This window comes from Colias philodice, chromosome 18 (genome assembly GCF_061535455.1).
Source record: "Colias philodice isolate Cphi_HAF_F1 chromosome 18, ilColPhil1 Martin Lab GWU primary, whole genome shotgun sequence".
NCBI classification, from domain to species: Eukaryota; Metazoa; Arthropoda; class Insecta; order Lepidoptera; family Pieridae; genus Colias; species Colias philodice.
The window spans coordinates 2,861,368-2,885,903 of NC_143103.1; the positions used below are offsets into that span (position 1 = coordinate 2,861,368).

The window sequence follows — 24,536 nt, forward strand, 5'->3', positions numbered from 1 at the left end:
GTCAGCTGCTGATGTCACTTTTGCATCTTTGTGAATGTCAAAACGTCAGAATGACCTTGAAAACACTCCATTCAACGTATCTCACTTCTTTAAATATTGAATATTATGTAGTTGAAAAAATTATAAATTTTTATTGTAAAATTGCATAAAATATAATACTTATTTACACACAAATATAACATTTATTAATTTATTTACCCTTTATAAAGCAGAAAATCTAATTTTAAATAAAAACTAACCGTCGTGTAGAGGATCGTAAATGAAAGGAAGGCATTTTATTGGTCGATGTAGGTTTTCCGGTTTCCCAGTTTTCCATCAATATTTTTATTGAGATTATTTTGTGCCAAAAACAAACAATACCTAATAAATTGTTTCATGTTTAAAATATATATTTGCAATATTCTATTCTACATTTTACACTAATTTAATTAGATACATATTATTTATTTAAAAAATTAAGGCACGTAAGTTATCATTCTAATTTATTTACTTTTCTATAATTAGAGGAATTTTACTCGCTTAGAATCCCTTCGGTATAGAAATATTTTCTTTAATCTTATGAAAAATTAATGAGATCTATAATATTCAGTGATATGTAATTTATTTGAAGATCCAGCTTTCATACAATTTTAATGATTGCAGGCACAATGCAGTTAAAAACTGAGCAGTTTTGAACACTATATTTTTACATAAATCATGCAACAATGAAGCGCCAAAACGTTCGTACGTTATCTCTTGTAGTGTGTACATTTACATACTTGCTAATTGGTGCAGCAGTTTTTGATGCCCTAGAATCGGACACAGAAAGTAAGAGATGGGAGCTTTTATCTGGTAAGTACCTGAATGTGTAACAAAAATATGCAAAATGCAACACTTAATAGTCTTCAAGCAGTTCATAGCACAGAGCAAGTAATATAGGTACAAGGTACTTGATAGAGCAATAATTCATATAAAATTCCTGGTAGAATAGAAATTCATATAAAAACATATACTGTTTTCGTATATTGCATGTATTTTATAATTTATAGTAATTAAGAATGAAATCTTTATAGACATGAAAAATGGCCTGGTACGTAAATACAATATAACACCTGAGGACTACCACATGATAGAAATAGTCATAATAGAGAATAAGCCGCACAAAGCTGGGCCACAGTGGAAGTTTGCGGGAGCTTTTTATTTTGCAACCGTTGTGCTTGCCATGATTGGGTATGGCCACTCTACCCCTGTTACAGTTGGGGGAAAAGCATTTTGTATGGCTTATGCTATGGTAAGTGACACAATAAATGTAATATTCGGAGCTAATTGTTGATAATTTTATATGCATAAAGATGTTTTATGACTGGGATTTGAGAGAGTCTTTATGTCACTAGACTACTATAATATGTGTGTACACAAAACAAACTATTTTATAGTTTATTATTTATAATTTACTTATATTAATCATTTCAACAGCCAACAAAACTATTGAGGGTAGACCAGAACAAAATTTTTTTTTATGAAAGCATATTCACAGCATAATAAACAGTTTGAATCTGTACAGACTGACAACTTGTATGTGAATATGACTAATGTAACATACTTATATGATATAGAATAATATTTAATAAGAAAAATCATATATTTTCAGGTTGGCATCCCCCTTGGTCTAGTTATGTTCCAGAGTATTGGTGAGAGGTTGAACAAATTCGCATCTGTTGTGATCAGACGAGCCAAGTGCTACTTAAGGTGCAATACCACGGAAGCTACAGAGATGAATCTCATGTTTGCTACTGGGATGTTGTCTTCTATTATTATTACTACAGGTGCGATATTGGTTTGTAGGGTTGCCGCATGAGATAAAACTTGTGCTTTAAAAAAATAATGTTAATTTAGAATTTAATTTGTTTTACAACTGAGGGAGGCGTTGTTAGGATGGTATTGTGGACCATTTTGTTTTTAAAGTTTTACATTCTAACTTTAGACAACTTTCTCTGGTCTTATGACTGCTTTTTTTTCTATAAATATTTTTTAATTATTTGATATATTTTTTTTTATACTACTAATAGCATATTGGTTATTTAGGTGCAGCAGTATTTTCGAGATATGAAGGATGGAGTTACTTTGACAGTTTCTATTATTGCTTTGTAACACTGACTACTATTGGCTTTGGCGATTATGTTGCATTGCAGGTATATTTCATTTTTTATTTACATTATTCTTCCCTTAAATATAAATTATACCTTTAAATTACATACCTCTGTCAATACACAGTAATAAAAGTGTAATTACAAATATGTATGTGTAATTCATGATTTTTTATAACGTAAGGCCGTAGTAGTTTTATACAGTAGTTCTGGGAATAGGTCATAAACTAGCCCTAGGTGTCCTAACCATACAACTTTGACAGGTCAGGTAGTACATTATAAATATTTTTTTTTCAGAATGACCAGGCTTTAACAAGCAAGCCGGGCTATGTGGCATTGAGTTTGGTTTTCATCCTATTTGGACTGGCTGTTGTCGCCGCCAGTATTAATTTACTGGTTTTGAGATTTATGACCATGTGAGTGTTACCAGTTACAACCATTTAATAATATTATTATTGCCATATAATGTGTGCATTTTTTAATGTCTCTTTGTTGTTTCTATGTCGTTCTAGTTTGACTTAAAAAATAACGTGAATGAATAAAATGCCCCATAAAACTTTAGAAGGAAGAAGAATAAATGAAATACAGCTGTATTTGCTCTAGGATCGTTTTGTTTAGAGTCAATTACGTAGTATTTTCCTCCATTCAAGTGTCTATACTACAAAAATATTCCAGGCAAGCAGAGGAGAGCGCTCGAGATGAAGACAAAGATGGCTCGAAAACAGTTCTGCCCATTGATGGCCACATTATAGCAAGTCGACAGAGATCTCATGATGACCAGGCTTCGGTAAGAATTTTATGGCATTTCAGACAATCTTCACAATTTGACACTATTTAATGTAAATTTTCGTACACACTATTTGTCATTTTACTGACTTGATGAAAAAACCAATCATATCAGCAAGCTGTGAAGCCAGTTTTGTTACTTTAGAATCTATACTAATATTATAAAGCTGAAGAGTTTGTTTGTTTGAACGCGCTAATCTCAGGAACTACTGGTCCGATTTGAAAAATTCTTTCAGTGTTAGATAGCCCATTTATCGAGGAAGGTTATAGGCTATATATCATCACCCTAAGATCAACAGGAGCGGAGCAATGCGGGTGAAATCGCGGGGCACAGCTAGTTATAAATACACGATTTGCACAATAAATGGGAATCTGGGGGCTGGGGCGTTAAGTCGATGGGTGTGGGTTCGATCCGTGCTACTTATAAATAACCAAAAAACTTACGTAAAATTAAACATCAATTTTTATAGATATGTTATAATTATATTATATTCACTTAACCTAACACTAATTCCAGCCTATTCCCATAATTTTAACATTTTACAGCATTTGTTGTCCTTAACATTTCTATGTATTGTGCACAGGTGTGCTCGTGCAACTGCCTCGGCAACAAGACGTGCGAGAGCGGCGCGCTGCTGCCGCCGACCGTGCGCTCGCACCGCTTGCTGCTCGAGCGCTCGCTCTCCACTGAGCTCATCGAGCGCGCTTCTGTGTAAATTGCTATGGCAACCGGTATGCGCAACACGTTGCCATGGTAACCTCGCTTGCTGCTCGAGCGCTCGCTCTCCACCGTAGCTCTCCACTGAGCTCATCGAGCGCGCTTCTGTGTAGGTTGCTTTGGTGACGATTATACGCAACACGTTGTCATGGTAACCGCGGTAGAGGGGTATGCGCATTACCTTGCTATGGTAACCGCGTTGCCTGCTCGTGCGCTCTCTCCACTGAGCTTATCGAGCGCGCTTCTGTGTAGGTTGCCATGGTAACCACGGTGAATGCTTCTTTTGCGGGCACGGCTGTGTGCTTCTGTTTAGGCGGTTGCTATGGTAACCGGTGTGCGCGCGACACGTTGTCATGGTTACCGCGGTGATTGCGACCTGTGCGGATGCGCACTTTTATGACAATTATTTCGTGCCAAAAATATATTCATATCAACAATTATCACGTTTTAAGTCAACTGTTTTAAATATACATAATAATATAATATGTATTCATGTACCTACATGAAAAGATATAAATATCGCTATAGGCTTCGTCACGAGACAAATGAGATTCCTGAAACAACCTCAACTTACCATTTTAATTTATAGCACCCTCGTTCGTGGAATACTAGAGTATTGTTCAGCTGTCTGGAGCCCTAGTTACCAAGTCCATTCCGATAGAATTGAAAGAGTCCAGAAACGTTTTTTGTATTATCTTAGTTACTCAGAACATAAATGTAGGGTTTTAACTTCCTATGACCAGCGTCTATCGTACTTTAACTTGAGTGGTTTACATACACGCAGGAAAGTAGCAGATATCTTATTTCTTTATAAGGTTCTACATGGGGAAGCAGATTGTCCTGATGTCTTGGAGCGCATTTGTCTTTCAGTTCCGCGTATCACTACTCGTTTACATAACAGATTATGTTTTCTGCCAGCTTCAAGTAAAACTAATCTTGGTCAACATGCACCTTTGTTTCGAATGTGTACCTATGCAAATAGTATCCGATCAGAAATAGACATATTTAGTGGTTCTCTGGTCTCAATTAGGAATAAATTATTAAATTTCATCAAATAAATAGTTATTATAATTATTGTTATACATAGATAAGGTATCCAATTGAAATTTGTAAATTTGCATGCTGTGTCTACATCCAGAAGGTTATAAATCAACTGCATGATAGTACATAATTAATAGAATAAATCACAAACATTTGTAACCAGTTTTGTAGACCAATAATAAAAAAAAAAAAAAAAAAAAAAAATACTGCACTATTTGTTCAAAAGCGAAACGAAAACGTTGCTTTTGAAGATAAAGCTATAAGTTTATAACTTATAAGTGCATCAAGGATATAAAATATAAGAATTACTAGTCATTTAGAAATAAGGGTAACTTTTATATCAACTTTGATATTCAAACAAGTAGTTGTGATATAAGTGAACTTAGTATTATTAAGTAGTATTTATTCAATGTGCTTTACTCATGTCTTCTGATATACTTATTAATTAATATTGTACTTCCATTAAATGCCAAATTAATTTACTCTTTACTCGACTTCTGTATTGTTTAATTATTTATTTTTAATATAATGTTAGTAATTATAACAATTACTGTTTTGTAGTTATTTGTTCAAATTTAAGGCGCACAAAAATAGTGGTTATAGGAAAATATTTCGGAAAATTATTACCAGCAAACCTGCTGTCTCTGTGAGACAAGATTAAATTGCTTACTATTAATCTTTATGTAACTGTGATGAAAATTAACTTGATCTCAATGTGTCAAATGCTCAAAATATCAGTATTATTGATAAATATTATTTTTAAAATTTTTATGTTAACTATTTATTTATAGTTAGCCGTTAGGTATAACTTATATTGTAATACAGAGTTGCCAACAACAATTGTAATATGACCATGACACCGTTTTAAATAATATTTAATGTTTATTAATTAATATGGATAACTTATTTTATTATTCGAGTTATAGATCGTGGGAGCAAATCTCTATGTTCCATACTGCTCAAATGCCCTGTTCTTAAAAATTTGTTATACCGGGTTGGTAACTCTATTTTTTTATTTGTTGTTAATTACTCGTATGACAAACATACAATTTAGTTACCTATATAATAAAGGTTATTAAATACTTTGTCGTGTTATTTTACCATATTAATAAGCGTCATAATAAGCTTGCATTTTTACATAGTCAAACATTATTTATTCAACAAGACTTCGTACTTTATGGCATTCAAATGCTTTATAAATATAAATTTATAAAGAATAGAAAAAATTCGATCACGAGGCGGGACTCGAACCCGCATCCTTTCGAATTCGAAAAAAGAATAAATTCGATCGCTCTAGTTTGGCGGGTCACGAGTGGCTGAGTTGGTCAGGCATCCGCCCCGGAATGGCGCGAAAGGATGCGGGTTCGAGTCCCGCTTCGTGATCGAATTTTTTCTATTCTTTATAAATTTATATAAGACTTCGTACGTCAAAATATGATGAAAAAACCATAATAAAACTGAAGATTTTGTTTGTTTATTCATTTGTTTGAACGCGCTAATCTCAGGAACTACAGGACAGGTTTAAAATTCTGTCTCCGTTTTATAAAATAAAATATGATTCCTGCGGCTATGTAATTATTACATTGTAATATGTATGTAGGTACCACGGGCGAATCCGGGGATAATGTAAACTGTTGTTATAATACCATGATACATCTTAAATTTTAAAAATATCTTAACATCCAACACCGTAATGAGCTATGTGTTTAAATTTTAAAGCATATTTAATGAGTTTACAGCAAGTCTTATTATCGCTGTGGCACTGACCTACAACTAATTACTTGCTTAGTTGTCTCAGGTATCTTTATAAATCAGGACACCAGCTTTTAAATATATTTGTAAAAATGGGCTCAGTAAGAGTTCTCGTGTGTTTTTTTCTGTTTACATTTTTAGTAACATATTCTTTGGGGTATTTTATTCCATCTTCCGATTCTGGATTTAGTGCAGTCAAAAAAGCTCCAAGATGTAAGTATAAAAACCAATTATTATTAGTAATCAACTAATTATTGCATTATATGCAATTTATATTATACCTTTTAAAAATTCATTCAAATCGGGAATCGATCCTGCCTCCGTCACCTTATCGTGTCGACGTTTGTTATTTTGTAATAATAAAATGTAAATACGTTATAATTTAAACCTAACGTATTTTTTTAAAGAATATAATTAATATGTATCGATTTTTAAATAGTAGAAAAAGAGGCAGGATTCGAACCCGCGTCTTTCGCCATTCTGGGAAGCCACCCATGATCCCGCCAGAGCAATCGAATTTATTCTGCTCTTTCGATTATAAGACGTGTCTAAGGGACACCAGCTGATGGTGGTTTGATACTTTATAACATAATATCAAACCGAAATAATTCAATTCGCTATTTATATTTACAACTTTCAATGTAAGTTTTCACAATTAATTTCACTTAAATTTATATTTTTCAGGGAATGTGCCATGGATGGGTATTGGTATGTGGTGTAACGGCTGTCCTCCGAGAGGGTGTGAGGATGACGAGGCAGTTATACATGGCTTTTGCTGCGGCTGCGCTCACATATTTGGTAAGGTGTAGTAATATACGTAGTATATTATTATTAGTCTGTGGTAATATCACTGATCCAAATCGGTATTGTAATAACTATTGAATAAAAATATATTCCTTTGATTCTATTCGGCAATACGTAGTTCGATATTATTATACAGCCGTTGGGTTTAAGTCAGGCGTAATAAATAAAACAATGAGTATTCAGAATGTATTTCGATAATATTTTAAAGCAGCAAATGTTTATGATTTCACAAATGAATGGTTGATAGACTACCTTAAATGTTATTTTTTTATCTTAAAACAATGTCTTAAAAAATGTTATCGAGTGTATTTTTCGCATCTCTCAAAATATTTTTCAATCTTATAAAATTACTCCATCATCTCATCTAAATGGACAAACTTTGCAGTGGTATTTTTTGAACTAAATTATGAATGTGTATCTTATAAAATTACTCCATCATCTCATCTAATAGCTAGCGCGCACGAGCAACTTTGTCTCCGCAACTATTTTGTCTCTCCACCCATGGGCTAGTATGAAAGTGCGCGCACGTAGCGACGCAACTCCCCATATAATTGATGGGAGAGACAAAATAGTTGCGGAGACAAAGTTGCTCGCGCGCGCTAGCTCTTAATGGACAAACTTTGCAGTGGTATTTTTTGAACTAAATTATGAATGTGTACTTTAATTGCTTTCAGACCAGTTACCAATTTTGTGTCCTGAGTTTTTACAATGTCCACTCAACTTGCACGGATTATGCCATGACTATGAATATATGATGAGATGTTGCTGTTAGCGATAAGGAGAAAAGGAATGTAAATAAAACATCTTTTATATTATAGCATACTGTTTTAATTTCTAAGAAACCCTTAATACAGAATTACAGTGGGTTAGCGGATCGATTTAAGTAAACTTAATTCTTCACATAATAGTACAAAAATAAGTAAGTTATATACGATCAAATAATAAAATAATTTACTCATTACGATATTTCAAATATCGCGCTCGTGTATTATTGCAAAAACAATTCCATAATACTTTAGAAACGATTACTGAATCGGACGACATTTGAAACATTGCAACACACTATCACATTATTATAGTGATATTAAAATTTGAATATGTCTTTTAATTAATACTATGTTCCCGCTGAATCGAAATAGATGGCTAAAGATTACTCTATACATATTCCGTCTAACACTAAGGCCAATTTGCTATATCTACAATTTTGTGTTAAAATTAAGTGAAGGTATGAAAGGAGGACCCACACATGGGGCATTATAACAACGATAGCAAGTGAAACAGGTTAGATTGGTGTTTAAATTACTTATAATTAAATGGGTGTTCTCGGTTTTGAAGTATATAGTATTCATAGAGTTAAAATTAATGTTCATTCTAAATCGGGTCCTCCCTTAACACAAAATCTCGAAGACAGCACAACCCCAGTACGCATCAGAATAACAATACATAAATATATATGGAATTAACACCCAGTGCATTATTTATTAGTACCTCGAGTGACGTTCAGAAGAAGCTGGGCATAATAATAATTAGCCTACTTGAAACAGCCCGTTGAGTGAATGAACAGAAGATCTTATAAATTCTCTCCATTATCCTAAATACAAAAACACTAAATTTCTCTCGCGTTGCATAAAGGACCTGCTTTTGGGAGTACAGCACAAGAAATTATACCTACGATATTCATTATATATAAATATGTATAAACATACACCCATACATTTCACCGTTCCGTTACTAACGAACTAACGTCGGACAGTAGCAACTTAATAGAAGTTAGCTTACGATAAGTTCGCGATCGAACGCGCTATGTTTTAAATTTATTTATATAATAATTATATGCGATGAAACGTTTTTGTAATTGCGTTTTAACAGTGTGGTGTAGCGACTGGCGCCAGCCATTGGCTCGTGCTGCATGGATGAGTCGCCAGCCTGAAACAGATATTCATAATATTAATAACAAAGAAAATAATAGATAGCATCTTTAAATATTCATAGAAAAAGGATAGCTTTTTATTATAAAAAAAATGTAAAACATTTCAATATTCAAACCAATCAGATTTATCAACATAATGGAGAATGATTACTATTATTATGCTAGGATTATTTATATGAGTGTGTGCGTTTACGTATACGCGTGTACACATCGGGTCTGATCTATGCGTTTATCTGATTCACGTTCAATGGGCTAACCCTTTTATTTATTTTTGCGTACGCGCGAACGTAAAAACACGCATCTTTTTGCGTGCGTGCACGTATATACGTACGTGTGTACACATGCCTGTACAGTGTACATACTTGCTTATTACAATTATCGGGTCTGTAGGCGATGTTGTTAGACTGGGCCCGTGTATGGATCACATTCGATGCGCTGCTCCTATGTATGTGTGTGTAGGATTGTATCAAGAAGCTTATATCTAATACACTGGAGATTTCAGTATAAACATTAACTTGTAATTAACATAAACTGTATGTTTTTTTTATCCCTTTCACACCTAGGTAGTTAGTTAGGTGTGAAAGGGATAAAAACACATAAGGCGTCATTCAACGTCATATTTTCTTGTTACAAGTTAATGTTCATACTGAAATCTCCAGTGTATTAGATATAAGCTTCTTGGTTATTACTATTATCGGGTGTTAGGTCTGCAGGCTGATGTAAGCCTGGGCCTGTGTGTATGTGCTTATGAGTCACATTCAATGGGCTGCCCCTTTAGGAGTATGTATGTATGTCTGCATGTAACACTCACCGGGCGTGAGTCACATTCAGCAGCAGGACGACTTGCCGGTGTCGATGGGCCGGCCCTGGTCGATCTTGACCGCGGCTCCGGCGGGCGCAGCTCCAGCGGACGGCGGGCCAACACGCGCCTTGATCTCAGCGGCCATCGTCATGAACGCTTGCTCCACATTTGTGGAGTTCTTCGCTGATGTCTCCAGGAACGGGATGCCTAGCTGCTCCGCGTATTGCTGGAATTTGTAAAGGAATGTCAGTTTCATAGTAATGGTAGAAATTAAAGTCAGTTTTGTATGTGTTTCTTACTTTATTATGCTATAATTTCGTTATGAATGAAAACATTAAAATTATGTTAACAAAAATTTCAATTTTACACTGCATCATTAGAAAACAAAACAGCACTGTTTTTTTTGTATGCAAAAAATCAAATCAATAGTTATTTGCAGTCAATTTATATGCTCATTTATAACTGCTAACCTAACCATGGCCAAAAAAAGATATTAAATAAATAGTCTGCATATTTGTTGGCATATAAAGAAATAACTGAGCTTTATTTTCCAAAACAATCCAGGTACACATAAGTGAAACAGTATAATGCTCCTGAGATAAGATGTCATTGAACTTTATCTCACTGCATTGTCTTTTGTGTGTTAAATAAAGATTTATGTTGACCTTATTTATAATGTAAACTAAGATTGATTGTTATAAATTTATCTTCAATAATTTGATATGAAATATGATTGAAAAACATATTATAATCAATTGCAAATTAATAATTATATTTGCAACTATTACTTAGCTGCCTTGAAATAGTAAAAAAGTAAGTATGTAAGTAAATTATACTAAACTGATAAAACTTTATAACTTAACTATTTTGAAAGCTGTAGACTTAAGATACAGGAATGTATTGTTCAGGACTTATTGACTGATTAGTTGATGATCAAAACTCAAGCCTTCAAATTGAATTTGAAATTTTAAAGCTTAAACAATAACTATAATAGTACAATAAAAACTTACATTTGCCGTAGTGTAGTCGACGACTTTCTTTGTGGTGAGATCGCACTTGTTGCCCACAAGCAGTTTGTTCACATTGTCGCATGCGTAACGGTCAATCTCCTCCAACCACTGCTTTACATTGCTGAAGGAATCCTGGAATATGATAATAATAACAATAAGTCCCTTTACAGATTGCATTTTAAATCATAGTTAAAAACGTCTCCAGAAAAATTGTATAAGTTAATTAGGAGATGAATCATAAATAGATTTTTTTCACGGTTTTTTAATCATTCACTAGTACCTTTACATTTACTTTATTTAATGTTTAACAAGAGAAATATCAGTTTTAAGAGATATTCCCTATATTAAATGCACTAGGCACAATGCATTATCTCTAGAAGATTGAAGATTCATGACATAATATAAATTAAAAAAAGGTGATAATTAAGCTCACAAAAACATTAGTGTACAGAATTATTGAATTTGGCAGGCTTTTGAATTATTCATGAATAATAACCAATGTAATACATATGTATTTGGTGGCAATCATCAAACTGAGATAATTATACATACATATAAATTATCATTTAAAAGGAATGTTGTTTGAATAATATTTTAGAAAATTAAAACACTGATAGGATGCAACAGTGCTCAATTGAAATTTAATTTGATACATTTGACTCGAGCAGGATTCTAGTCATTTTTCAATTTCACTATATTATTATAATCACCCAAAGTTCCTCGTTTTTTTTATTTTTATAGTACATTATACTGAGATACTGGTTATGGTAATTTTATTAAACTAATATGTATTGTAAGAAATATCACGCGAGGCCGGGTTAAATATCAGTTTGAATGTAATAAGAATGTACTGCGATTCTACACAGCTACCTAATTGATGTAGGTAGTTGATAAAGAAACGCAGCAAGTCAACGACTATTAGCAAAGTGAAGGTAGTTGGGTCGAACGTCGTATTAACAACGTCCGAGCCCCTAGGCACGATTCGTACGAATGCGCCACGAGTCAAAGGAACGCGGCAATTTATAGTATTCGACAGCTAAACATGTTCGGACAGGAAACAGTGACAATTATTCATCCACAAAAATATTAAATCAAAAGTTACGTCTAACAGTATATAAATTTTCTACAATACCAACTTGATTATAAGATTTTATAATTCCATTAAGTTTATTTAAGTAATGTTACAGATAATACTTACTTAAATATGTAAAAATTTATCAATGCAAAAAATAAATTAAATGTCACTATTTACGAAGTATTAATTTAATATCTATTTATGTATGTAGTACTTAATTATTCACACCAATAAAAACATGATTTTAATAAGCTACATATTTCAGTTCAGAGATTACTCCTAAAAATATAACACATGTTTCCTCATATGAATTTTGTTGTTTTTACAGTAAAAGAAAACAAGGTCAAGTGTCCAATTAAAATCTCTATGATTTCATGATTGCAAGGTAAAGTTATCATCAATTAATAATTATTATCTACGAGTGCATGCAATGAGATTGGATCTTCATTGATATTTGATATTACTTGCAGTTCGGGTTAATTTAAGGGTCAATTTTTCAAACTTTAAGTGACTTTTTTTATAATTTGTTTGTCTTTTTTGCTCTTGTGAGTTTCAACTTTCTTTTAGTAAACACATTTTTTATATTTAAATATTGTTATATAAAATATGAGGAATAGGAAAAGCTTGTGTTGAGTGAATGAAATAACATCAGTACTACAAAAAGATTGAGGATAATAATTTCATCAGTGTTTGTCTCCTAATAAATTACAGTCTGAACTTATGAGATGTTTTCTTCTACACACAAAGAATGAAATTATTTCAGTGTTAATCATCAGTATCTAATTTAGTATTTTCTAACATGAAACTAAATATAAAAAAAAAGTTTTTATTAGATTTTACCTAGTTACATATTTTAAGTAAGTAGTATTTTATGATATGTTTAATTTTACCTGGTCTGTGCAGTCATAAACAATTATGATTCCGTGAGCTCCTCTGTAGTATGATGATGTGATTGTTCTGAACCTCTCCTGACCAGCTGTGTCCCATATTTGTAACTTTATTGTCTTTCCATCTAATTCTACAGTCCTTATCTTAAAGTCCACACCAATAGTACTTATGTAGCTCTCCGTGTATGTGTCGTCAGCGAATCTCAAGAGAAGACAGGATTTGCCCACTCCAGAGTCACCAATCAACAAAAGTTTGAACAAGTAGTCGCTGAAAACGCATCACAAAATATTATGAAGCAACTAACAAATAAACTGCGTACAAAAAATACGTCGGACTGTTATCAAGCAAAAACGGCTGGTGTACGAAGGAGGCGTATCATTGCTTAGAACAAAGAATATCACCACTAATTGAGAATTTGTAGCATTTAATTGTAAGGTTCCTTTAAAATATGCGGAAGTAGATCATATTCGCTCGTACTTTATTCAAGCGCCATTCACATCGTTAACGATTACGTTTCGATTTCTTTGGTACACAGACATAATGAGTCACCTCAACATCTTTCAAACATAATTACACAAAGACCACAACCAAGTTAGGATGAAATCTAATTTGTTCACTATATTTCATTGAACATATTATACACAACTCTAAAACATTTATTAATATTTATGAAAATTACAGCCCATCCTTGTTTTACACATCATGACATCAAAATGTACTTACTATTCTGGATTCATTTTGTACTATAAATTTGTTTCAAACACTATAATGACGGTGTAGAATATATCAAAAATAATGAAATCCTTTGTTTCGAGTATAGTACAGCGCAAAATAGAAAACTAAATAATTATTATACGTAGAAATTAGAATAATGGCCGACTGAAACACCCACACTGACGTAAGTCAGAATTTCACAGATGGCAGGAGTGCCACTTGGCAAAAATTATAATGCGTTCGGAAAAACGTCTTGTATGTAATTATTTTTTGACTAATTTTTTATGAATTTTATCTGTAATTTCCATAACACAAATTAAATATATAATACCCAATTAATATTTTTTTTACAAGTAAACTAAAAAAAAAACAAATCAAATTATGTAGGTATCTGTAGTTCTACCAAAATCTAACTGTGCCGGGATTTCGTTCGCGCGTGCGTAGATTCAGATTATAATTAAATTGTTGCTGAGCAATGAGCATTAATAGCAATATAACAAAAAAGTTCCTCAAAATCGGTCCCGTTATTTTGTGCGTGGACGTGGCCTGTAACAGTCACAAAAAAAATTGAAACGATTTTTTAGCTTATGTTAATGTTACTTGTATGAACAAACCTTATGGCAACCTTGAAGAGTATTTTTTTGTCGTTTTTATTAAATGTGCAGAACATATTGTGCAGAATTTAACTCTTCTACACTTTTATTATATGAAATATTTTTATTATGGTTGAATTGTACATTCAGGCATTTCAACATTCATATAATATAATATCGTTTATTATATATATTTATTATATATTTTGTCCATAGTGGCTAATGTAGTCGCAGTTTATTATTAGGGATGATTAGGGAGAAATTATTATTGAAACATACAAGCGCACAGAAAAGTTGCATTAGAAAGACGAAGTAAAGTTTAGTTATAATCGTAATAGCATGGAAAAATATTTTATTGGGTCCATCCATGGTAATACTTAGTTGTAATTTTTATTTATCACATTAGCACTTATAGTTAACTAAAGCTAAAGGTAAGGTTTTTCAATAAAACAGATTATTTAGGAAAAAAAACTTCATAACCCATTTATTCTATATACAAAGGTGTTACAATATAAAGTAAATACATAATCAGTAAAGGTGAATCTACAACTTAAAGTAGGGATTTACAATATCATCTCTTGTAATATACATAGCGGAATCTTCCATATATACAGGCTTCTGTCTTTGAACCCTGCAATTATCTGAAACAAATAAATATGTCCATAAATTATTCTGCTTATGGAAGAAGCATGTCTCCAAAATTAACATAGGAAAAATAAAGAATAGGCTACCATATTTTCAATAATAATTGATCATTATAGAAAAAGTTGATATTGGATTTTGTCAAAATACATAAAACAATGAAATTTTCAAGCAATGAAGACAAACTCACAAATTTAAAAGAATCCATGAAAAATAACGAAAACAATAGACAATAGATAATTCAGTAGGTACTGTAAAATTTTTTACCTAATCCTAATTACCTATTCTCCTTATAAAAAAAAATTTTCATCAATACTTTTTTAATCTGTACCTCCAAAAATAAAAATAAAACATTCCAATTTCAAATCTCCCGCCTCACCTTACTCCCCTGCACCGCTAGCGAGAGCAGCATGAGGCTCGGGCCGCGCAGCTGCGCGAGCGGGCGCGGCTCGCCCTCGCGGTACACGTACACGCACCCGTCGTAGCAGCCCGCGAACACGAGCCCGCCGGTCGCGCGCAGGCACACCGCGCCCTTGCCGCCCTCGTGCGTGCCCACGTGCGCGCCGCTCTATAACACAATCATAAATATTATAAACTAGCTTTCCGCCCGCGGCTTCACCCGCGTTTTCAAAGAAAAACCCGCATAGTTTCCGTACCCGTGGGATTTCCGGGATAAAACCTATCCTATGTCCCGGGGTAAAAAGTAGCCTATGTCCTTTCTCGGGTATCAAAATATCTCTATACCAAATTTCATGCAAATTGGTTCAGTACACAGATCAAAGAAACTAAAGGGAGATATGGTTAGGGGGCGGGGCCGATGTCGCAGCAATATGCCCAAAAAAAGAACACATGCTGTTTGTTGCATTCAGTTGACGTTCGACCGTCGGCCGGGTATTATTTGACAATGCCGTGTTGTTCCGTTAAAGTTTGTAAAAACCGAAGTGAAACCAGCAACTTTAAGTCAAATGGAATCACATACCATCGGTAAGTACTGAAAATTATACGATTTTCTTACTAAAATTTCAAAAACAATATTACGTAGAGTGATTTCTTGTCTTCATTATGTGACAGAAAAACAGTCACAATAATTTATGTAAATAGTTTACAATGCTTCTTCTATACGTGACTCTATTCAAACGCGAAGTTCGAATACCGCAATGTATAATGAACATAATAAAGCTAACAAAACGTTCGATCGTGTAGTACAGGCCGCTGCTCGCGGTCGTTAGTTGAGGATGCGCGTCGAGTGTGTCCATGTCGATAAGATTCGGATTTTTTATCGTATTATGTATTATTTTACTACCTTATTTTTATATCATAATGTATTACTATTAGCTTAATATCTGATTGTATTATTATTATTTGATAGGTACTCGAGCAATAATTTTATAGTAATTATTATACATGGATTAAAAAAAGAAGTCACTTATTTCATACTTATATTACTTTACAATAAGTCAATAGGCAATGCTTTATGTACTTCATCACCATGAATGCTACCATCAAGGTGTCCATTTCTATTTTCTACGTAGTTACTGTATTGCCTATAAATTGTTTTAATTTTAACGTTTCTCATTTTATCGACAAGCAATCCCTATCGTAAACGCATATCTTGCGGCTGTGTGGTGCTGTATACGTACGTCACTTACAATCTAGTGTGCGAACGAATAGTCGCTCTCAAATTTTTGTGTGATGACACGCACACAACGCGAAGTATTGTTTTTATTTTGTTTACTGTTGTGTGCGTAAATTTGTTATGAGACACAGGTTTCGTACTCAGCGCAAGCGATTGGCATCTCTCTAGATCTCTATGGTTCAGTAGTTTAGGCGTGATTGAGTAACAGACAGACAGACAGAGTTACTTTCGCATTTATAATATTAGTATGGATGTGTTGCCAAGTTTGAAATGATTAATGAAAAGTAGGAAAAGAGATGTTATTTAATTCAGTAGGTAGGCACTTAAATATGTTATGTGTTTAGTGTGTGTATATTGTAAAACTCTAGCAAAGTATTGCAGACAAATGTTCTAATTAAAGATTATTCAAACCATAAATTTGATACAGGAATAGCACTTATAAATATGACTAATACTCACAGTATAATCAAACACTTGTATCTGATGGTTACTTGTGCCACAGTACACCTTCCCGTCTTCATACAACAGCGTATATACCGTCATCTTCGGCCCGCACAGAGTACGCAACAACAGACCGGTTTGCGCGTCTCTGACCGTCACGTTCTCAGATCTAGCGGCCACTAGTAGCACTTTACGTGGCCCCTCCTTCATTGCACGAAGCGCGAGTATAGATTGGTCCGAGAACTTCACCGTACTCACTGGTATTAACATGTTATTCTGAAAAATAATAAAACATACAATTATGGTATAATTTTAATATTTTTAATAGAAAAAAAAATGTTGTGTGGTTTTATGAAACCACGGTAAAAGTGAAACTGTTCGAACCGTTCCGAACACTGCTTTGTGTAGCGCATGTCGCGTGACGGTCGACGGTCGGTAGGTATACCTACTCGGCAGCCGCGATACACGCGACATGCGCTACACAGACCAAAAAGTTTGAGACGATCGATGTAATAAAAGTTTCACTTTAAAAAAATTGTCTCTAAGTATATTGAAGGAAAAGAAAAATTATAAGAAATTCATATTATGTAATATGTAAGTAGCAATTTTTGTTTGCTTTTATAGCGTGTGTTTTCAATTTTTCCAGTATAATCAATCAATTATTGTGCATAAAAATCTTATTTAACTCAAACATACCTTCTGTTGAAGGCTATTTTTATTAAGAATCCAAATGTAGATAGACATATTATAATGTCTTCAATGAATTGTTATTGTGATATTAATATTTGCAAGTTTTAATTAAAAAATTATATATTGTAAAATTAATTAATAACTTACTTTGCACTCAAACTGCAGAACAAATCCAGTCCTTGTACCTACAAACACTGTGTCCCAAGCTCTATCCATTGTCTGTATGGGACTTAGAACATTACACTCTGGACCTTTTTCTAGACCAGTCTGAAAAGAGTGAATTATGTATTAAATTAAGCACATTTATATATAAATAAATCGACTTTATTATTCATTTTACAATTTTAGCTACTGCAATCCCAAGGACATAATATTCAGGAATTTTTAAAATTATTATTTCTATTTTGAATTTAAATAGTAGTAAATTAGTAAACAATATATCGTTCTTAACAGGGAGCCAGGTGCAAATTTGGTTAACTATTTCCTCTCAAGAGATAATTCGTCAGACGCATGAGAGTATAGTATTATAAAGCCTCGTGAACGTCAGCTGGCGCTCGGTTGGGGGGGTGAGCGGTTGTAGCCTCCCACGCACATAGGAAAAAAAATACATTCATTCATTCATTTCCTCTCAGCTAAAAATTTGTCAAATTGTAGCTAACCCAATATCTCAACGAAAAAAAAATAGTCAGCTGGTTACAACATGGTGTATTATACGTCAGCTGGTGTCTCGAACATGAAAGTTAAATTTAAAGAAAAATTTATTTTCCGTTATTTCCTCTCAAACAAAAATTTACCTGATGATAGCTTATATGTAACTGTGGATAAATATATATGTCAGCTGGCTGTATCTTGGTGGAAAAGCCGTCAGCTGATACGGGAGGCTACAACCGCTCTTCCCCCCAACCGAGCTCCAGCTGACGTTCACGAGGCTTCATAATACTATACTTTGATGCATTTTACTAATTACCGCTTGAGAGGAACTTGGTCATAAAATCTGCTGCTGGCTCCCGGACCAATATGCCAAAAGATCAGCTTATTATCGAAAGTAGAATTTTTTTATATTTATGTTACTTAATTCTTTAAAACTACCTATAAATTATTATATTTTCACGATCCTTACCTCTAAATCGTAATATCGTATTCGAGAATCCAATGAACCCGTGTAAACAGTGGTGCCATATTTCTCCTTGACTATAGTGAGGCAAGTCACAGCCAAGTTTGATCCTCGTAATGTGGTGATGAGCTGCCCATCTCCATTGAAATAATATACATTGCCATCAAGGCCTGCCGCTAGGAAGTTCTGTTCAACACACTGTAACAGAAATGATAGACATAGTGTAAAATGTTCTAAAATTATAATATTTTAATTTTTAAGTTTGCATAATATTAAAGTAAAAAAATTAAAGAATGAATTGAAATTAAAAATAAAATTAAAGTATTTTGTGACAGACTGAAGCCATAGTTGAATTAACTATTATGGTATCATGGTGATCTAAGGAAAATTTTTGCATTAGATGAATTTAAAATACAGTTTCACATAACAATGTGTATGTAAACAATAAGAGCTAATAAATTTAATCATTTCAGATAAATAAATAAATTAAAAATACATGCTTTATCTAATAAGAATATTAAACATACCTCAATTGCCAAAATGGCATCAGCATTTCCGCTAACAATCAATGAATCACGTTGAAGGTTCTCATCAGATGAGTAGTCATATAATTTGCATTCACCACCTTGACTTTCAGCCGGAGTGGTTACATCTTCCATAGACGACTGGCTGTTATCCAAAATGATTTCCTCACTTATAGGTACATCTGGATGATCAATAGCTTCCTTTTCATCAGTACATTTAACTTCACAATGATCTCCAATAACAATGTCCTCTGACACATCTAACATATCAAACTGTAGGTCATTGACAATAGTCTCCTCAATAATAGTCTCTTCACTTGGTACTGCTCTTTCTGCTGATACTCCTGCTCTAGTATCAGCAATATAATTTACATCATCTTCAAATTCTCTTTTTATATCTTCTATACCAACCAAATCAGACACAATCTCCTCAATTTTGTTGCATATTGAATATTTACTTAAATCCTCTCGTATAAGAAGGACATAGCATTCTTTCAATTCAACAGTCTCAGGACTAGTTTTTCTTTTTCTTTTGGGAGCTGCCTTTTTCTTTGGTCTTTGTCTTGATTTTGGTTTAGATTTTACTGGAGTTACTTCAAGATCATCAAGGGATATTATATCCTCCAAAGGACGATCATCAGTTATAATTTGTTCAATAAGTGAAATATTAGGAGATTTAGATTTTTTTTTATCCTTGGTAAATCCATGCGGGCTTTCAGAGTCTGGCCTGTTCTGTAATCCCTTCCGTCGCTGATTACGACGAGTGCTCACAAATGATTGATTTTGATTATCTTGAGCTGTTTCAAAGGCAATTTGCTCTAGTTCTTCTTCTGGTATACTGGTAAAATTATTAACAATGTCATCTTCTAAATCTTCATTACTTTCTTTGTTATCATCCAAAGTACCGACATTAAGAACAGTCATACCCAATGATTGCATTGGGACCGCTCCTTCTTTGCTTTCTAAGGAGTTATACAATTTAAACTTTTCTTGTAATAACACCTGGATCTCTAAGTCAATTTCCTTCATTCTTTCAAATGTGTCTGTAGATTTGGACCCTTTGTTTGATTTGTTAGGTAACTCCACATCAGTTTGTATTCCTTTTGTAGCACATTTAGTTTTGACTGTCTGGCAAAACCTTGAAGTTGAACATTTTGAGTCTGATGTTTGGGTTTCTTTTGTTAATAATCTTTTTATGACTTGTGTACTCACTTCATGCTTTTTCGAAGATTTTTGGTGTAACAAATATGTGGGTTTTGGTTTAATTTCTGCAATTTTTTTAGTATTAATTTGCTGAGCTGTATTTCGGTAAGCTTGGTGTAAATTTACTTTTTTAGGCTGTTCTGTAAATATATCTATCGTTTTTAAAGTAATTTTTGTCTCAGTTTTTGATGGGGTGTGTAGGTTTTTGGAGGTATCATTATTTTTTGGACTGATGGAATGATTTGATGAAGTTGAAGTTTGCCTTTTCCTACTATTATTTTGTTTTACTTCACTTTCTTTTCTTTTTACATATTTATCGGAATAATTTTTCTCACTAGAGCTCTTTCTTCTCTCCTCAGAGGGAGGAGTTTTGTCATTTTTCTTAGAAATTACACTAGAGGTAGACTTTGATGACTGAATTTTTTCTTTATTTATAAAATCATTGTCATGTAACATTTCGTTTTTATTATTTGTTTTATGAGTAGTGTCACATTTTTCATCCATTTTTTTTCGTTTTTCTTTACGGTGAGACGGTTTTTGCTCTATCGATCTTTTCCTTGAATTTGATGATGAAGAAGTTTTGGGTGTTGTAATAATATTTGAGTTTTCATTGTCATTATTATTACTTTTCACTTCCATTCCTTTCATTTGACATGAGTGTTGATAAGTTGTGTCCTCTAATGAATTGGTAGTATCTGGATTAAACTCACTTTGATCATTCTGGAAATTATTATGATTATTAAATGAGTCTTGGCTCAGCGGCTGTAAGTCATGTATATTGTTTTTCTCTTGTTTTATATTAAGTTCTGAGTACGGATTTTTATTAAAATCTGGTACAGGATTACATAAATCATCATTTTCAATAAAGTCATGGTCCACTGCAACATGATATTGTTTATCTAACTCTGCAAATGTATCTTCTACATCTCCCAGTTCTACATTAGCGTCAAATAGTGGTGGAGCTTCTTCCTTTGGTCTAAACTTTTCCTCTCTTGGAAAGTAATCAGTTAGTCTACTGTCTACACTCTTCCTCATATTTCTGTTCTCTGTTGTATTATTTCTATCACGACTGAAATTGCAGCTTTTTCGTCTGGGTCGTCTTTCAAACAATGGCTTAGGCTCGTCATCACTTTGTTGGCCAGTATGCTGGTCTTCATAAGGCCCGTAATAATTATCTGCTTGATCAACAAAATTATAGTTATAGTTTTCTGTATTATTTGTGCTGTCATTGGTATTGCTTTGAGGTAGTTCTCTTGGGTTATATGCGTCTTGATATTCATGACAATAATCAGTTTCATCACCTTGATATAATGATGGAAAATTATTTTTCTCATTTGTATCAAATCGATGTTCAAATTCATCTAACTGTAATACTTTACTGAGCTCGGCCATCACAACTGGCTTAATATCTTCAAGAAGCACAGTGTCCTGAGGGTCTAAGATGCATTGCATCTGTTTCATAAATGTATCTTCATATATGGTATTATTATCATTTTCCATAAATTCGGTACTTGACGAACATAGAGATTTCTCCGCAACAGATCTCAAATGTTGGTTAAAGCTATTCTGCGATTCCGTCAATAAACTATTTATAGCATACTCAAATTTTGTTGATGAATTTGGATTGTCTAACAGCTTATGTATCTTTTCTTTATCCATTTTGAACAATTGATGAAATATTTTATTTTTAATTTTATCGCAATTTACTTTAATATTTTGTCTTTGTCTTGGTAATTTTTTCTTCACTGGCTGTTCATGATGACTACTAGCCGATTCCATGATGTTTGAATTATCAACAACATTTTCCTCTTGATTTCTGCTTTCTGGTGTGTGTTGACTATCATTTTTGTTCAATAATCGTTTTCTAACAATATTTACAGTATCATCAACAGACCTACTAAAAGTATTCGAGTTTTCTATAGATGAAATTGGATTTCCGCCATAGTGATCTGATGATGGTGGTCTATGACCAACATATTCTGGTTGTGTTTTATTTTGCTCCATTGAGTCATTTTTATATGTCCTATTATAGGCTCGATCGTCAATATCTTGAAATTGGTTATCAACATTCCATGGTGGAATTGGGTGAGATTTGAAGTCTCTTTTGTGCTGTATTTGCCTATGGTCGATGTCTCCCATGCTGTTGACATGATACCGATCAGGATTGCTAGTGCCATGGTATGAGTTGGTGTTTACATTACTACCATGTTTCATGTTTTGTTGTAAAAGAGGCAAAATTTGTCTTTCATTATGATGTTGTTTATCACTTGATCTGGTAAATGAATAATGTGATAAATCAGATCTATATCGAGATCTGTCATGATCATCGTTATCATGGCGATGTGAGAAATTTGGTCTATGCGACCTTGGACCGGGTGGTGGGAATCTGTAACATAATAATAAAACTTAGAAACAAAATTTCACTAAAATCGAATATCGATTATATCTCAATGCTAATTGAATGTAGGCGGTTATAATAATGTAATATAAATAAGTAGTAGGTACCTAAATAATGTTATGTTATTGCAAAGCTTTTATTTCAATTTGCAAGAGATTAAATATAGGTACCTGGGAGAACTTAATAGAGGAAAGTTCCTTTGAGGTCTAAAATGAGGATTGCCGCCGTTTCGCGGTCTGTAATGTCTCGGAGTTTCATTACGCCATCCGCCAATTCCTTGATGACCTCGTCTCATCTTTCAATTTTATTTCATAATAAATCACACACGATTGAATTCACACCAAAAACAAGTCATTTACTTCGCTAAATTGTTAACTCTTAGTAGTACACAGCAATTATTTTGCAAAATAAACAAGTCTGATCAATTTCCACTCGTATCAAAAACACAAACAGATATTAAATTTAACAGAGCAGACATAACCTAATTTTGACATTATATTTGACAGATGTCTAAATGTTTTACTTTTTTATGCAAAATACAAACACTGTACATATTAGTTTAAATAAATATTACATTATTCTAGTGGATATTATAATAAAAAACTGTTTTTATAATAGTTGTCGTTAAAATATGATAATACTGTGGATAATACTGTTTAACAACGGCATTAACCAATCGAATGTCTTTATTTGATTGGCACGAAATTCAAATACTGCTGTGACTGTAATCTTGTAATAGCACAGCAAACAATATTATAATAGTAGCTAACGCTAGTAAAAGTGAATGTAATCAACACTATGTTAATACCATGGTTAATACATAATAAATAAATATTAACACAGAATATTAAATAAGTTAATACAACGAGACAAAATTTGAATTGAATATATGTTATTGTTTCTCCCTAAGGTTTCTCCTTATTTAAACCTGATTATGTGGAATTAACTTTAATGTTAGACGTAACTTTTGATTTAATATTTTTGTCAATAATATGTGATAATATAATCCACTCAGATGACCTTAGATCACTAAGCAGATGACAGATCAAAGACATGCAAACTAAACTCAATACTAGATCTACGTAAATTATTTTTTGGTACTGTAAAATTGAAACGTTATAACTTAGATTACAAAATAAAAGGATATTTTATTTTGTAATCTAAGCGTTATAATATACCCACGGAAGTGGGCTTATTAATAAGACGTTACCTATATAATATTTTTTTAGTTGGTAACAATCTCACGGGATAGTCAGATGTAAAATACGTTAATTATATTGCAAGCAAATGTAACGGATTTTCGACGGTTTGTAATTTCGGAAGTTAGATTAGAATCAAATAGGATTTACAATTTTAAGCTTTGTTAGGTATTTAATATTTATTATATAGTTTTCCCTCAGCGGCTTCGCCCGCGTAGACAAAGAAAAACCTGCATAGTCCCCGTTCCCGTGGGATTTCCGGGATAAAACTTATGTCCAATTATCAGGTCTGAACCTAGGTATCTCTGTACTAAATTTGAAGTAAATCCATGCAGCACTTTTTGAGTTTAGCCCGGACATGCATACCTACAGACAAACAGACCAAACTATATTTTTGGCTTCGATATATCGATTGTAGATCCACACATTCTCCAAGTAGGTATTCTTTAA

The 24,536-nt window shown here is 33.1% G+C and overlaps 4 protein-coding genes across 4 annotated transcripts; 2 read left to right on the forward strand and 2 right to left on the reverse strand.

The window, feature by feature from the left end:
- The first annotated feature begins 648 nt into the window (after window positions 1-648).
- On the forward strand, window positions 649-4,143 carry Task7 (TWIK-related acid-sensitive K[+] channel 7). The gene is made up of 7 exons (XM_089706510.1): window positions 649-831; window positions 1,053-1,270; window positions 1,631-1,805; window positions 2,065-2,171; window positions 2,424-2,542; window positions 2,802-2,913; window positions 3,497-4,143. The coding sequence occupies exons 1-7, from the start codon at window positions 705-707 to the stop codon at window positions 3,626-3,628; spliced, it is 990 nt and encodes a 329-aa protein (XP_089562636.1). The 5' UTR covers window positions 649-704; the 3' UTR covers window positions 3,629-4,143.
- A 2,372-nt stretch (window positions 4,144-6,515) lies between these two features.
- On the forward strand, window positions 6,516-8,044 carry LOC149480308 (uncharacterized). Its single transcript, XM_089706419.1, has 3 exons — window positions 6,516-6,636; window positions 7,108-7,221; window positions 7,902-8,044. The coding sequence occupies exons 1-3, from the start codon at window positions 6,516-6,518 to the stop codon at window positions 7,997-7,999; spliced, it is 333 nt and encodes a 110-aa protein (XP_089562545.1). The 3' UTR covers window positions 8,000-8,044.
- On the reverse strand, window positions 8,033-13,841 carry Rab1 (RAS oncogene family member Rab1). Its single transcript, XM_089706418.1, has 5 exons — window positions 13,656-13,841; window positions 12,935-13,199; window positions 10,970-11,101; window positions 9,969-10,185; window positions 8,033-9,153 (listed from the first exon to the last, which is right to left on the reverse strand). The coding sequence occupies exons 1-4, from the start codon at window positions 13,667-13,669 to the stop codon at window positions 9,985-9,987; spliced, it is 612 nt and encodes a 203-aa protein (XP_089562544.1). The 5' UTR covers window positions 13,670-13,841; the 3' UTR covers window positions 8,033-9,153; window positions 9,969-9,984.
- Window positions 13,842-14,699: 858 nt separating this feature from the next.
- Window positions 14,700-23,496, reverse strand: LOC149480310 (uncharacterized). The gene is made up of 7 exons (XM_089706417.1): window positions 23,058-23,496; window positions 19,290-22,875; window positions 18,769-18,960; window positions 17,796-17,915; window positions 16,977-17,234; window positions 15,261-15,449; window positions 14,700-14,880 (listed from the first exon to the last, which is right to left on the reverse strand). The coding sequence occupies exons 1-7, from the start codon at window positions 23,180-23,182 to the stop codon at window positions 14,803-14,805; spliced, it is 4,548 nt and encodes a 1,515-aa protein (XP_089562543.1). The 5' UTR covers window positions 23,183-23,496; the 3' UTR covers window positions 14,700-14,802.
- Between the last annotated feature and the right edge of the window lie 1,040 nt (window positions 23,497-24,536).

Coding starts and splice junctions, on each gene's coding strand:
- Task7 (XM_089706510.1), top strand. CDS start 705: ATGAAGCGCCAAAACGTTCGTACGTTATCTCTTGTAGTGTGTACATTT. Junction 832..1,052: donor GAGATGGGAGCTTTTATCTG/GTAAGTACCTGA, acceptor AAATCTTTATAG/ACATGAAAAATGGCCTGGTA. Junction 2,543..2,801: donor GTTTTGAGATTTATGACCAT/GTGAGTGTTACC, acceptor AAAATATTCCAG/GCAAGCAGAGGAGAGCGCTC.
- LOC149480308 (XM_089706419.1), top strand. CDS start 6,516: ATGGGCTCAGTAAGAGTTCTCGTGTGTTTTTTTCTGTTTACATTTTTA. Junction 6,637..7,107: donor AGTCAAAAAAGCTCCAAGAT/GTAAGTATAAAA, acceptor TATATTTTTCAG/GGAATGTGCCATGGATGGGT. Junction 7,222..7,901: donor CGGCTGCGCTCACATATTTG/GTAAGGTGTAGT, acceptor AATTGCTTTCAG/ACCAGTTACCAATTTTGTGT.
- Rab1 (XM_089706418.1), bottom strand. Junction 11,102..12,934: donor TTTATGACTGCACAGACCAG/GTAAAATTAAAC, acceptor ATCATATTCCAG/GATTCCTTCAGCAATGTAAA. Junction 10,186..10,969: donor TCGACTACACTACGGCAAAT/GTAAGTTTTTAT, acceptor TACAAATTCCAG/CAATACGCGGAGCAGCTAGG.
- LOC149480310 (XM_089706417.1), bottom strand. CDS start 23,182: ATGAGACGAGGTCATCAAGGAATTGGCGGATGGCGTAATGAAACTCCG. Junction 15,450..16,976: donor TACAAGTGTTTGATTATACT/GTGAGTATTAGT, acceptor ATTGTGTTATAG/AGCGGCGCGCACGTGGGCAC. Junction 14,881..15,260: donor TAGCGGTGCAGGGGAGTAAG/GTGAGGCGGGAG, acceptor TATTTGTTTCAG/ATAATTGCAGGGTTCAAAGA.